Here is a 14,171-nt window from a genome sequence, read left to right as displayed (position 1 = left end):
CCCATAGTGCTACGATTACAGGCATGAGCCACCACACCCCGCTTTTGTGTGTGTGTGTTATAGAGATGGGGTTTCAGCATGTTGGCCAGGCTGGTCTTGATCTCCTGACTTCAAGTGATCTGCCCACCTTGGCCTCCCAAATTGCTGGGATTGCAGGCGTGAGCCACCGTATCTGACTGGATTCACAGATTTAATTCACGACCTGAGGGTCTCACTGTAGGAGATGTTCCCCACCTCGCCCCTTCTTGCCCCTGCTCCTCGGGGTCTCATTCTCTCCTCTGGTACCCACAGCTCATCAACATGTTCCCTTGCCAGCTGGAATCTCCTTTCTGTGTGTCCTCAGCATCCTGCCATCCATCCATCTATCCCTCTCCGCAAGGGGCCTCCTGCCCACTACCTGGTCCTCTGGGTGAGGTGAGCACCAGGTCCCCATTACCCCTTCTTCTCCCTACAAGCAGCCCTGCCTGGTAGTCAGTAGGACTCTTCATCCTGGTTCCACCTTGGCCCCCGCCTTGGCCCCCCACCTTCCAGTTGGCCTTCAGCAACTCACTGTCTCTGCCTAAGCCTGGGGGTCTTCCTAAGCTCCTCAGAGATGGTGGCCCCTGTCTAAGGGAGCCCAGGAGGCCTGGGGTGGACAAAGGTGTGACTTGGAAGGACTGCAGGACACAGGCTGTGTCTGGCCCCATGTGGCTCGAGGCTCCAGCCCTCCTGTGTAGGGAGTTTCTGATTTCTCAGCTCACTGACAGTCTGATGGGCAGCCACTGCTCCTGACTTTGACTCCTTCAGCAGCCAGCCCACTAGTTTCTTTCTTTCTTTCTTTCTTTTTTTTTTTTTTTTGAGAAGGAGTCTCGATCTGTTGCCCAGGCTGGAGTGCAGTGGCCCAATCTCGGCTCACTGCAACCTCCGCCTCCCGGGTTCAAGTGATTCTCCTGCCTCAGCTTCCCGAGTAGCTGGGATTACAGGCACGCGTCACCAAGCCTGGCTAATTTTTGTATTTTTAGTAGAGACAAAGTTTCACCATGTCGGCCAGGCTGGTCTCAAACTCTTGACCTCATGATCCACCCTCCTAGGCCTCCCAAAGTGCTGGGAATACAGGCGTGGGTCACCGCGCCCGGCTAAATATTTTTTTTTGTATTTTTCATAGAGACGAGGTTTCACCATGTTAGCCAGGCTGGTCTCGAATTCCTGACCTCAAATAATCCGCTCGCCCTTTCAAAGTGCTGGAATCACAGGTGTGAGCCACTAGGCCTGGCCGGTTTTTGCCATTAAAAGTAATGGCGATTACTTTCGCAACAACCTAATACACAAATGAAAGATGAGCTGGACTTGCAATGGCTTCACCCCAATTGGTCTGGACTCTGGACTCTTGCCTGGACAAGGCTCGTGGGTTCCCACGGTCGCCCGACTCTGCCCTAATAGTCCCTAGCCCCGCCCTTCTCCCCGCCCACGACGTTCGCCACGCCCACGAGCAGCATCACTCCCTCCTCCCGCCCTCGCCCCGCCTATCTCCCCAACCCAGCCCCGCCCCACGGCCCGCTCACCCCTGCTCCTCCATCATCTCCTGCAGCTCCATGCACTTGAGCTCCACGCGCCGCTTGCGCTCGTGGTCCAGGATCTCGCGGTGCGCGCGTTTCACCAGGCCCGGCTCCGCGGTACGCAGCTCCTCCTCAGCCCGCGGCCAGGCCCCCGAGGAGGCGCTGGGCTGCGGGAAGCCGTTCGCGGCGTCGGGTGGGGAGGGCATGCTGGCCGCGCCGTTGTTCACGGTGGAGGACATCGTGGCTGGCCCCGGAGCCGCTGGCCCTGAGGGACAGACACAGACACGAGGCGGGATGGTCACTTCTTGGCCACCTGCTAAGCTCCTCTCTGCTCGAGTTAATCCTGGAGATTTAAGGGCCCACTCATGGCTCTAATCCGCTTCCTTTCCTGGTGCAGAGGGAGACGGCTGGTTTGCACCTTTGGGTCACACCTCAGGGCACGAGTGGGTTGGAATCTGGGCTTTTTCCCATCTGTAAGGTGGGCGGATGCAGGCCAGACTGGATGGCCTCTAAAAGCCATTGGCTGGGAATTTGTGTCACCTCCAGGAACTACCGAGGATAATCCTCTCTGGCTTACATGGATGCTTGGGCCAGACATCCCAGCGCCCACTTGCACACATCATTAACTCCCCAGCCATATTTCTCCTTTAGGTTCAGTTGAAACCGTTTACACACACACCAGGCCCACTGTCGTGGCTCTGTCCAGTGGGACACAGATTACATTCCATGTGTTCCTACCTCCCAGTCTGCTCCCAGGGCAGCCGGCACAGAGGGGAAGATGAAAGCCTACCCAATTCCCACCCCAGAGGCAGATTTTAGCTCTCTGTTTGATCTGGCCAACTTCTCCAAAGCCGACATTCCAGATAAGCCGGGCTCACCCAGATTGGGCCTACAGGACTATCCCCTCGTTTGTTCTGGAAACACTGCTTCTGGTGATGTGACCAAGGCTGACACTGACTAGCTTTCCAGGCAGCCACGTCCTCCTGTAGGCTCAGGGTGGGGTGGGAGTCAACTTGGCTTGGAGCTAAGAATCTCTGACTCCATGCTAGGCCCTCCAAAGTAGAGCAGACACACACACGCACGCGCGCACACACACGCACACATACTCCAAGGACTTCTATCTTAACAGAGGGGAGGCACCTCCTGAGCTATTTCCATTTCCTTTCTCCAAGGCTCTGCTAGTTGCTAAGCAACAGGGAGGCCTCATTCCCAGGGAGTGGGGTGGGAGGGAGGGAAAGGAAGGAGGGAGGAAGGAAAAGAAGGGATTGGGTATGCCTGGACATCTTGGATCAGGCCTTCCCTGTGACACTTCTCCCCCAACACACCCTCCTCTCTCTGGCCTCAGAGTGATGGGATGGGGGTGGGAGTGTTCAGAGCTACAGAAACTGGAAGGCAGAGAAGAGAGAGGGACTGTGACAGCTACAGGAGGCTCGGAAGGGGACAGAGTGACAGCAGGCAACAATGGTGATGAAAACATAAGCTCTTCTCATATGGCCTTCCCCCTGAGTCCCAAGTGCATGGGTTCTAGGCTGCGTTTTTCCACTCCTTGCTGTGTGACCCTGAAGATGTCACTACCCCTCTCTGAGCCTCTGATTTCCACCTGTTCCTGGGAGCATCTGCCAGAGTCTTCTGGAGAGGGGAGTGCCTGGGGGCTTAGAGACCAAAGCTGTTCTTCTAACCCCTCTTTTCCACTCTCACACCTGCTAGCTTCCCACCTCTGTCCCTAGACCAGCCCTATACCCCAGTTCCACCAGGGGTTTTCCTGGGACACTCCACAAGCATCACCCACCCCATGCCGCAAACAGAGCCCTGCTCCCCACCCACCTCAACTGCAGGGCTTGGCTTATGGGTGACCCCTCTATCTGTTGGTCATCTGAGCCAGGGACATGTGTGGAGCTTGGATACTCCTATTGCCCTGACCCACAACAGTTCACCTGTCATCAAGTCAGGTCCCTCATCCCTTCTTCTTTGTTCATTTTTTGAGACAGGGTCTCACTCTGTCACCCAGACTGAAGTGCAGTGGCACAGTCATAGCTCACTGCAGCCTTGAACTCCTGAGCTCAAGCGATGGCCTCCCACCTCAGTCTCCCGAGTAGCTGTAACTACAGGCATGTGCCACCATACCCAGCTAATTAAAACAAAATAATTTTTTTGTTTTGTAGAGTCAAGGTCTTGCTATTTTGCCCAGGCTGGTCTTGAACTCCTGGCTTCAAACGATCCTTCCATCTCAGCCTCCCAAAGTACTGAGATTACAGGCAAGAGCCACTGCGTCCAGCCCCATCCCCTCTTCTCAACATCTCTCACATTTATCCACTTCCTCTCCTCCCCTGTTACCACCTGGACCCAAGCTCCTTCCTCCACGCAGGTCCACTGCCTCACTGCGGTTGCCTGGCCTCCCTGCTCTCAGACCTTCATCCTCCATTGGCAACTTGGCAGATGGGTCCAGGAGCAAATTAGACCATGTCATGCCCTGGTTAGCAGCCTCCCGTGACTCTTGTCACCTTGGCTTAAAGCCACAACATGGCCCTGCCTCCTGGTCCAGCTCCATCTCCACCACTCCCCACCACACACATCCTCTTCCACTTCTCTTGGCTCCAGGCCCTTTCCTGGGACACTCTTCATTCTTAGTTGTCCTCAAAGTCACTGCTGATAGGCATCATCACCTTTTGGAAGCATTTCTTTCCCCTCTGGCTGGTGTCAGCCTCCCAGAGCTCTTTTTTTTTTTTTTTTGGAGATGGAGTCTCACTCTGTCACCCAGGCTAGAGTGCAGTGGTGCAATCTTGGCTCACTGCAACCTCCACCTCCTGGGTTCAAGTGATTCTCCCGCCTCAGCCTCCTGAGTAGCTGGAATTATAGGTGTCTGCCACCTTACCTGGCTAATTTTTGTATTTTTAGTAGAAATGGGGTTTCACTATGTTGGCCAGGTTGGTCTTGAACTCCTGACCTCAGGTGATCTGCCCTCCCAAAGTACTGGGATTACAGGCATGAGCCACCACTCCTGGCCTTACCTCCCAGAGCTTTTGCTATTGTTGCTGTGGGTTCACAGGTCTGGCTCCCCCTGGGCTGAGGGCAACTTAGCTTTCAATTCCTAGCTCCAGCTAAGTGCCTAGTGCATGTGAAGCTCAATGCGCCCAGGCTGAACAAAGACGGTGACAACAGGAGGCAAGATAGAAGAATACATGGCATGGTCCTGGATACAGCCTGCAAGACCCCTTTGCATTCTGTTGAATGCTATCTTGCAACTTCATCCCATGCTGCACCCCGTCCTGCAACCAACACCCAGCCCCTTAGCCTTGGTCCTCATCCCCCAAATGCATGCTTTTACTTCCTCCTTTGTGCCTTTGCCTATGTGTTTCCCCTCCGCTGGAGTCCGGTTCTTCACCTAGGGAACTTCAACTCATCCTTCAGGGCCCAGCCCAAAAATCACCTCCTATGGGAAGTCTTCCGCTCTTCCAGCAAGGATGAGTCATTCCCTCTTTGTGCTTCTGCATCTTTTGTCCACACTTTTTTTTTTTCCCGAGACGGAGTCTCGCTCTGTCGCCCAGGCTGGAGTGCAGTGGCCGGATCTCAGCTCACTGCAAGCTCCGCCTCCCGAGTTCAGGCCATTCTCCTGCCTCAGCCTCCCGAGTAGCTGGGACTACAGGCGCCCGTCACCTCGCCCGGCTGGTTTTTTGTATTTTTTAGTAGAGACGGGGTTTCACTGTGTTAGCCAGGATGGTCTCGATCTCCTGACCTAGTGATCTGCCCGTCTCGGCCTCCCAAAGTGCTGGGATTACAGGCTTGAGCCACCGCGCCCGGCCTTTGTCCACACTTTTTAAATGCGACATTTAGATACCGAGATTTAGTTGGCTGTTTGCTTCTAACTCCTATTCTAGACTGTGAGCCCTTTTAGGGGAGGGGACCATCCTTTCATTCTGGCTTATTAGAGCCTACCCCAGCACCAGGCAATGCAAGAGGCACACTGAAAGTGTGGGGAGAGAGCACGAAGGCACCAGTGAGAGCCCTGGAAGCCATGCTATTCTGCACATCTTCCCTCTGACCTGGGCAAGGCTCCCCAGCCTCGAACTTGGCCTGAGCTCCTGGAGGGCAGAGGGTGAAAACTGGTGAGAGTCGTTCTGAATACACTCAGATCTCCAAACCCTGCAGTGCTAGGAGAACACCTGGCTAGCAATGCTAGGTGCCCAGGGTAATCTTTGCAGAAATGATTGAGGAGGAAAGGAGAGCTATATGAAGAGAGGCGTGGCAGATGCAGTCTGGATTTTCACTAGAACAGATGGTGGATTTGACCAATTTCACCTGGTGAGTTGGAGAGGCACCGGGCAGGAATCTGAGGCAGGTCATTAACAGAATGACCCAAAACATTGCACACTAAGCCCATTTCCTTCCAAGTCAGGTTTGTTGGGCCAGCAGACTAGGGGGTGACTACAGGACTGCAGGCACAGGGTCCCTCTGTGAGTCATATGACATTATATTTTATGAAATCATTGTGAGGCTGGGCTCAGTGGCTCACACCTGTAATCCCAGCGCTTTGGGAAGCCAAGGTGGGTGGATCACCTGAGGTCAGGAGTTCAAGACCAGCCTGGGCAACATGGTGAAACCCCGTCTCTGCTAAAAAATACAAAAATTAGCCAGGCACAGTGGTGGGTGCCTGCAATCGGAGCTACTCAGGAGGCTAAGGCACGAGAATCACTTGAACCTGGGAGGTGGAGGTTGCAGTGAGCTGAAATCGCACCATTGTACTTCAGCCTGGGTGACAGGGCGAGACTCTGTCTTGAAAAAAAAAAAAAGAAATAAATAAAAAGAAATTATTGTGAGATTTATCCCTCCCTCCCTCCCTCCCTCCCTCCCTCCCTCCCTCCCTCCCTCCCTCCCTCCCTCCCTTCCTTCCTTCCTTCCTTCCTTCCTTCCTTCCTTCCTTCCTTCCTTCCTTCCTTCCTTCCTTCCTTCCTTCCAGACTCTCGCTCTGTTGCCCAGGCTGGAGTGCAGTGGCATGACTATAGCTACTGCAGCCTTGACCTCCTGGACTCAAGTGATCTTCCTGCTTCAGCCTCCAAGTAGATGAAAGTACAGGTATGCCACCATGCCCAGCTGATTTTTAAATTATTTTTGTGGAGATGGGATCTTGCTATGTTGCCCGGGCTGGTCTCAAGCTCCTGGGCTCAAGTGATCTTCCTGCCTCAGCCTCCCAAAATGTTGGGATTATAGGCATGAGTCACTGCGCCTGGCCTCACTGTGAGGTTTCATAAGGTGACACTGTCCTGGTGGGTGCTAATATCCCATTTTGTTGTAATTGGTTGATTGATTGACCTATACTCAAAAGGAGCTAGTTAATGATCAATGTCATGTTAGATGTAGGTATTTAGTGGAGAATCACAGGGCACAATTCTCACCACATCTGATCCAATATGTTCACTATTGACTGGATAGAACACTGGTAGTCTGACAATCAAATTCACTGAGGACACAGCGTGAGAGGACTGGTGAATATACAGTCAGAATCTAAAAGGACTCAGTAGTCGGAGACATTGGAAGGATCTAAGAAGGTAAAACAGGGCCAGGTGCGGTGGCTCACATCTGTAATCCCAGCATTTTGGGAGACTGAAGCGGGTAGGATCACGAGGTCAGGAGTTCCAGACCAGCCTGGCCAACATGGTGAAAACCCGTCTCTACTAAAAGTACAAAAATCAGCCAGTCATGGTGGTGCATGCCTGCAATCTAAGCTGCTCGGGAGGCTGAGGCAGGAGAATCACTTGGACCCGGAGGCAGAGATTGCAGTGAGCTGAGATCGCACCACTGCACTCCAGCCTGGGCAACTGAGCAAGACTCTGAGAAAAAGAAGAAGAAGAAAGAAGAAGAAGAAAGAAGAAAGAAGAAAGAAGAAGAAAGCAGAAGAAAGAAGAAGAAGGTGAAACAGGATAGTGAGGAGTGCCACATTCTGAATCTGGGTCCCAAACTAAAATTGGAATGGGGTAGACATAGTTTACAAGCAGAATGTTTGGGAAGGATTATGGGGATTTTCAATGATTACAGACTCAATTTGAGTCAATATCACAATGTGGCTGCCAAAAATGCATGTTATTTTAGGATATATCAACAAAAATAGGATGCTAAGGAGGGGGAAGATTATAAGAATATACAGGTGGTCAGAATACCTAGCTTCAAATATATGAACGTTTGTAGAGGATCTAGGTCAAACCTGGCTGAATTGACTGAGAGGCTTGTTAGAAGTAGCGATGTTTAGCTAGCATTGCCAGATTTGCCAAATAGGAACCCAGTTAAATTAAATTTGAATTTTATATTTGGAACATACTTCTACTAAGAAATTATTCGTTGTTTATCTGAAATTCAAATTTAACTGAGTGTCCTATATTTCATATGTCAGTGCTACCTGGAATCCAATCCAGATCCACTGAATCAAAGTCTCAGCTGGGTGCGGTGGCTCACGCCTGTAATCCCAGCACTTTGGGAGCCTGAGGCGGGTCGATCACGAGGTCAGGAGATCGAGACCATCCTAGCTAACACGGTGAAACCCCTTCTCTACTAAATATACAAAAAATTAGCCAGGCGTGGTAGTGGGCACCTGTAGTCCCAGCTACTCGGGAGGCCGAGTGGAGAGAATGGCGTGAACCCGGGGGGCAGAACTTGCAGTGAGCCAAGATCTCACCACTGCGCTCCAGCCTGGGTGACAGAGTGAGACTCTGTCTCAAAAAAAAAAAAAGGTCTCTGGGGATGAAATTTCTCATGTCCCCCAGGTGCTCCTGGTATAGCCCAAGTATGGACCACCAATTAGGGGGAGGTGGGCAGTGGTCTAGAAATAGCCATTTTCAAACTTTATTGGGCATTAGAATCACCAGGAAGACTTGTTAAGACACAGATTTGTTTTGTTTTGTTTTGTTTTGTTTGAGACAGCGTCTTGCACTGTCACCCGGGCTGGAGTGTAATGGTGCAATCTCGGCTCACTGCAACCTCTGCCTCCTGGGTTCACATGATTCTCCTGCCTCAGCCTCCTGAGTAGCTGGGATTACAGGTGCACACCACTACACCCGGCTAACTTTTTGTATTTTTAGTAGAGACGGGGTTCCACTATGCTGGCCAGACAGGTCTTGAACTTCTGACCTCGTGATCCTCCCGCCTTGGCCTCCCAAAGTGCTGGGATTACAGGCTTGAGTCACCGCACCCAGCAAGACACAGATTGTTGACTTCACCCCCAGAGTTTCTGATTTGATAGATGTGGAGTGGGACTTGAGAATTTGCATTTCTAACAAGTAACACCAACACTACTGGTCCTTAGACTACCCTAAGAGGAGCAAGGCCCTAGCCGATCTGCAAGACAGAGCCAAGATTCTCGTAGGCAAGTCATCTAGTGTTGATTTCAGCTTAGTTCAAAAAAGAGTCTTGTCTTGTTTTATTTTTTATTTTATAATAATCAAAACTCTTTAAAAACCAAGGAGTTCTGGCCGGGTTTGGTGACTCGCACCTGTAATCTCAGCACTTTGGGAGGCAGAGGCGGGACTCTCAGCACTTCGGGAGGCAGAGTCAGGAACTCGAGACCAGCCTGGCCAATACGGTGAGACACTGTCTCTACTAAAAATACAGAAAATAGCTGAATGTGGTGGCATGTGCCTATAATCCCAGCTACTTGGGAAGATGAGGCATGAGAATAGCTTGAACCCAGGAGGCATAGGTTGCAGTGGCCTGAGATCGTGTCACTGCACTTCAGCCTGGGTAACAGAGTGACATTTCGTCTCAAAACACAAACAAACAAAACTAAGCAGTTTGTCCTAGGATGAATGAGGTCCCTGTTACAGGAATTGTTTAAACATGAGATAGAAACGATATTCATGCATTCACTCAACAAACACTCACCCAGCATCTACTCTGGGCCCTACGTTATTAGAGGCTGCGGGTATAGAGATGAACATGACGCCATCACGGCCCTCTAGAAGCTCACAGGCTGGTTCAGGAGACTGACAGGTAAACAGCAGTGTAGTGTGATAAAAGAGAACTGGAGAAGTGTCTGTAGCCCTGCTTGGTTGGTCAACGCAGGCTTCCCAGCAAGGCTGGGAGGCAGCAGGAGGCAGGGCTGCCAGAGCTAGTGAGGATGACCAGGATTCAAGAAATAAATGGGCCAATCTGGCAGGGTTTGTAATTGACTGGATGTGGGATGGGGGAGGTAGCTTAGATGACACCGGGTCTCTGGTCTGGGTGACCAGGTGGGTGGTGCAGTCATTTACTGTGATGGGGAACGTGGAGAACAAATAGGGGTTGCTTAAGGGTGAGGGGTTTGCAGGGGCAAGGAGGCAGAGATGGAGTCTAGAGCCATAACTCTAACTTGTTCTGGTCCTTGGAGGCATTGACACTGTCCTTCTTTGGAGGCAGTGCAGCAAATGGGAAGTCTTTACATTATCACTGATTGGCTGTGAGACCCTGAACAAGTCCCTTCCCCTCTCTGCACCCTTGTTTCTCCCACTGAACAATGACTCAAAGACCCCATGGGTCCTTTCCTACTCTGGAAGTCTGGGTAATATTAACTCTAAATGTGTGGCATCAGGCTGGATGTGGTGGCTCACGCCTGTAATCCCACCACTTCGGGAGGCCAAAGCAGGTGGATCACCTGAGGCCAGGAGTTCGAGACCAGCCTGACCAACATGATGAAACCCCGTCTCTATTAAAAATACAAGAATTAGCTGGGGGTGGTGGTGCATGCCTATGATCTCATCTACTTGGGAGAGTGAGGCTTGAACCCAGGAGGTGGAGGTTGCAGTGAGCCGAGATTGCACCATTGCACTCCAGCCTGGGCAACAACAGCAACTCAATCTCAAAAAAATAAATAAATAGCACCAGACCTTCAGCCCACTTCCTTTCTGCTGATACAGCCAGGAGCCAGGGCCCCACCGGCCACCCTTAGAGCTCAACTGAGGCTGCCCCCAGCATTGGGTCAGCTCCCAAGGGCAAGCCCAGATACTGGAGCCAGCCAAACCCATGTGCAGATTAAGTCATTAAGCCCTAGTTTAATGCCTGCCAAAGGGGCACACTCCCTCTTCTGCAAGCCAGGAAGTGGTTAAAGGCCTAGAGGCCTGATTTTCCAGCCTCCTGGCTGGGTCCTTGGACTTGCCTCCCTCCCATAAGCCCAAGCCTGGGTTTCCTGAGCAACCTGGCTGTGGACAGAATGGGCCACAAACTGGATGCTGCTACCTGCAAGTGATTAATTGAAGGTGAAACAACTCATCTGTACTGCAGGGTCCAGCCTGTTCCGGAAAGTCAGCTGCTGACAGGCACAGAGGCCTCTCAGCTAATGAGGTCAGAATTCACCCTGGGGCTCAGAGGGAGAAGATGCTCAGATCGGTAGTGACCCGGTCAGGTCTGGGTGAGAGGGAACGGGCTGTAGTGAGAAGTGAACCACAGATGGGTCTGGGAGGAGACCTGACCCTGCCCTGGAGACCCCTGATTTGAGAGGGAGACAGGATGGTGATCTTTGGGAGTTCATGAGCTGAGAGACCCAGGGCATGTGACTTCAACTCTCTGGGCCTCAGTTTCCTTGCCTGTAAAATGAAACGAATTAATAATAGTGCCTTCCTCACAGGTTTGTTGTAAAGGACTAGAGCATGGGAAATGCCCTCATAGTACCTAGTGTGCAATGAATGTCTCATAAATGGCACTGGAGATCATTATTATTATTAATTGTTATTATTATTGTAGAGACAGGGTCTCACGATGTTGCCCAGGCTGGTCTCAAACTCTTGGCCTCAAGTGATCCCCCTGCCTTGGCTTCCCAAAGCAAGGGGATTACAGGAGGGAGCAAACTCCTCCATGCTCCCCAACTCTCTGGCAGCATCGCAGCCCTCCAGCACCATGGACAGCACCCCCGTCAACAATTGAGGGGTCCCACTTGCTCCTCGGGCTGAGAAGCCTCTCTTGCCGGATGGGGGGGAGCGGGGGCCGGGAGGGGGTGGGGAGGGGCGAGGGCGGGTGCAGTATCCTTCCCCTAGGGGCTTTTTTCCCTGGCCCTGCCAGCCAGAGGCAAGCCTCCCCAGAGATAATGTCAGGACTCAGAGCCTCCACACGCTACAAAGTACAGATTCCCACAGCTTCAAGTGAACACTTGAGCACTCCGTCTGCGGTCACACAATTTAACCACCGTCTTACTTCTAAGATCTTTCTGCTGTCTTCTATGAGGGCCAGGAAAAAGAGTGTTAGACCAGGACAAAGACTTGGAGTCAAAAGACTTTAGCTTAAATTCTGGCTCCACTACTTCTGCCTGGGTGATCAGGAAAAGTCGTTAAACTTCTCTGAGCCTCAGTTTCCTCATCTGTAAAATAGAGTGTTGGGATTCGATCAGGCTGGTGGGAAGAATATTAGTTATGATAACCACAAAACCCTTTCGGAAGGCCTGAGGGTTTTCACATGACTTCGGTAATAGACCCTGGCGAAGACGGCCTGGTCCCATTACCTTTAGTTAAATGGATTAGAGTAGTAAATAACAGGATGTGGGGGAAGTTATCTAGTTAACTTGTTTACTCATGTGGTCTTAAGACGAGTCTTCCATGTGTGCTTTTTATTCGGGAAGTCCTCAATGTCAATTACCCTCTAATGGCGCTGACTCAAGCTTTGGTTAACTAATCTTAATGAATAAATGTGAGTCTCCCTAGCTGATCCGGGCGGCCGCAGTGACAAACCTCTCTTGGTGTGTAGGCGGTCACTCAGCAGGACTGGCAAAACAGAATATCTGTGTATCAGTGCACGTTTTATTCATCCATCATTTGGGTCAGGGTCTGCGGGCAGACCCTCACAGCTAGCGCCCTCTTGAGAGGAGCAAGACCTCAATGGAGGCCGGGCGCGGTGGCTCAAGCCTGTAATCCCAGCACTTTGGGAGGCCGAGACGGGTGGATCACGAGGTCAGGAGATTGAGACCATCCTGGCTAACACGGTGAAACCCCGTCTCTACAAAAAAATACAAAAAACTAGCCGGACGAGGTGGCGGGCGCCTGTAGTCCCAGCTACTCGGGAGGCTGAGGCAGGAGAATGGCGTAAACCCGGGAGGTGGAGCTTGCAGTGAGCTGAGATCCGGCCACTGCACTCCAGCCTGGGCGACAGCGCAAGACTCCGTCTCAAAAACAAACAAACAAAAAAGGCCTCAATGGAGACAATATTCCCTAGTCTTGTAGCTTGTAGCTTGGTGGGATCATTCACTCATTCTTTCTTGCAGTAACAGGCTTGTTATGAAGACAGATCCTGATGCCATTCTCTCACCCACCCACCCACCCAGTCTTGTGGGAGCCAAACAGAGACCAGGGAGGCTCCACCTTTGCCTAGCATGGTCAGGGGAGGTTTCATGAGGAGAATGATGTTAGAAATGTGCCTTTGAAAGATGTGTCTTCGGCCGGGCGCGGTGGCTCACGCCTGTGATCCTAGCATTTTGGGAGGCCGAGGTGGGCAGATTGCCTGAGCTCAGGAATTCGAGATCAGCCGGGTCAACACGGTGAAACCCCATCTCTACTAAAATACAAAAAATTAGCCAGGCCTGGCAGTGTGCACCTGTACTCCCAGCTCCTCCGGAGGCTGTGGCTGGAGAATTGCTTGAACCCGGGAGCTGGAGCTTGCAGTGAGCCATGATCGTGTCACTGCACTCCGGCCTGGGGGACAGAGCAAGACTCTGTCTCAAAAAAAGAAAAAGAAAAAGAAAAAAAAAAAAAAAAAAAACAGGGAAGAGAAGGGACAGGGGGAGGGGGAAGTGGGGGGAGGGGAGGGGAGGCTCTGTCAAAAAAAAGGGAAGGGAAGGGAAAGAAGGGGGGCAAGTGGGGGGAGGGGAGGGGAGGGGAAGGAAGGGGAGGGAAGGGAAAGGCAGGAAGGGAAGGCAAAAGCCAAGGGCATGTTAAGATCCAGGGACCCTTGACTAAGAGGGCTACAGTGGAATGGAATTTCTGATCCAGGAAGCTGCATTCCTGTGAAGGTGGTGGCTGCAAACACAGGATGAGACCTTCCAGAGAAAAAGCCCAGTGTGGGGGCAGCAGGCGGGCAGGGATGTGCCTCCTGAGGAAAAAGATTCTTTGTAACTGTCAGAAACGAGACAGAACTGACAAATACGCATGAAACCAGGTCCTTAAGTTGTGAAACTCATTCTGGGTTTTGTTAAAAATAAGTGTGCTCAACAATCGTTTGTCAAGATACTTTATCAAGCTGGAAAAGAAAAGCCATCTGCATCATGTCCAAGGAATCTAGGTGTGTCCCCACTCCAAATCCTGGCATTGAAGCCAGGTGAAGTCATGACAGGGACATATTCCCTGGAGCACTCTCCTACTGACCCTTCCCTTCTCTGTGTAAGGACCCTTCTGCAGGCCTCCAGCCTTGAACACTTTATATTGAAAGCTTCCCCTGTGCTCACTGCCCAAGAGTGTGGGGCTGGGGGAGTAAGGACCAGAGGACCAAGAGACACCCCATCAACTCCAGGGTTGGGTCATTCATTCAGGTCACAGCTACTTGTGAGTGGCTACTCTGGGGTTCACCAGAGGACAAGAGAGAAATGCAGAAGGAGAAGCACTGGTGCTTATCAGGCTGGGGATGATGGAGGCATGACAGAGACATCTAACGGAGCTGGGTTGTGTCAGAAAAGGAGCATAACTAGGAGGTCTCCCCAGA

At 51.7% G+C, this 14,171-nt stretch overlaps 1 protein-coding gene across 12 annotated transcripts in view; it reads right to left on the bottom strand.

Moving 5' to 3' along the window:
• The window catches only part of SRRM3 (serine/arginine repetitive matrix 3), an 82,376-nt gene that overhangs the window by 46,761 nt on the left and 21,444 nt on the right, over window positions 1–14,171 (bottom strand). For all 12 annotated transcript variants that reach the window (XR_012091703.1, XR_012091697.1, XR_012091699.1 and 9 more), the window contains exon 2: window positions 1,542–1,800. Coding sequence is in view for 5 of the 12 variants with exons in the window: in XM_073012693.1 (XP_072868794.1) it covers window positions 1,542–1,774 (233 nt within the window). In the remaining 7 variants the exon portion in view is untranslated. The remainder of the gene's footprint in view (window positions 1–1,541; window positions 1,801–14,171) is intronic.

Source organism: Chlorocebus sabaeus, chromosome 28, assembly GCF_047675955.1.
Source record: "Chlorocebus sabaeus isolate Y175 chromosome 28, mChlSab1.0.hap1, whole genome shotgun sequence".
Taxonomy (NCBI): Eukaryota; Metazoa; Chordata; class Mammalia; order Primates; family Cercopithecidae; genus Chlorocebus; species Chlorocebus sabaeus.
This window is presented reverse-complemented; position numbering and strand designations above follow the sequence as displayed.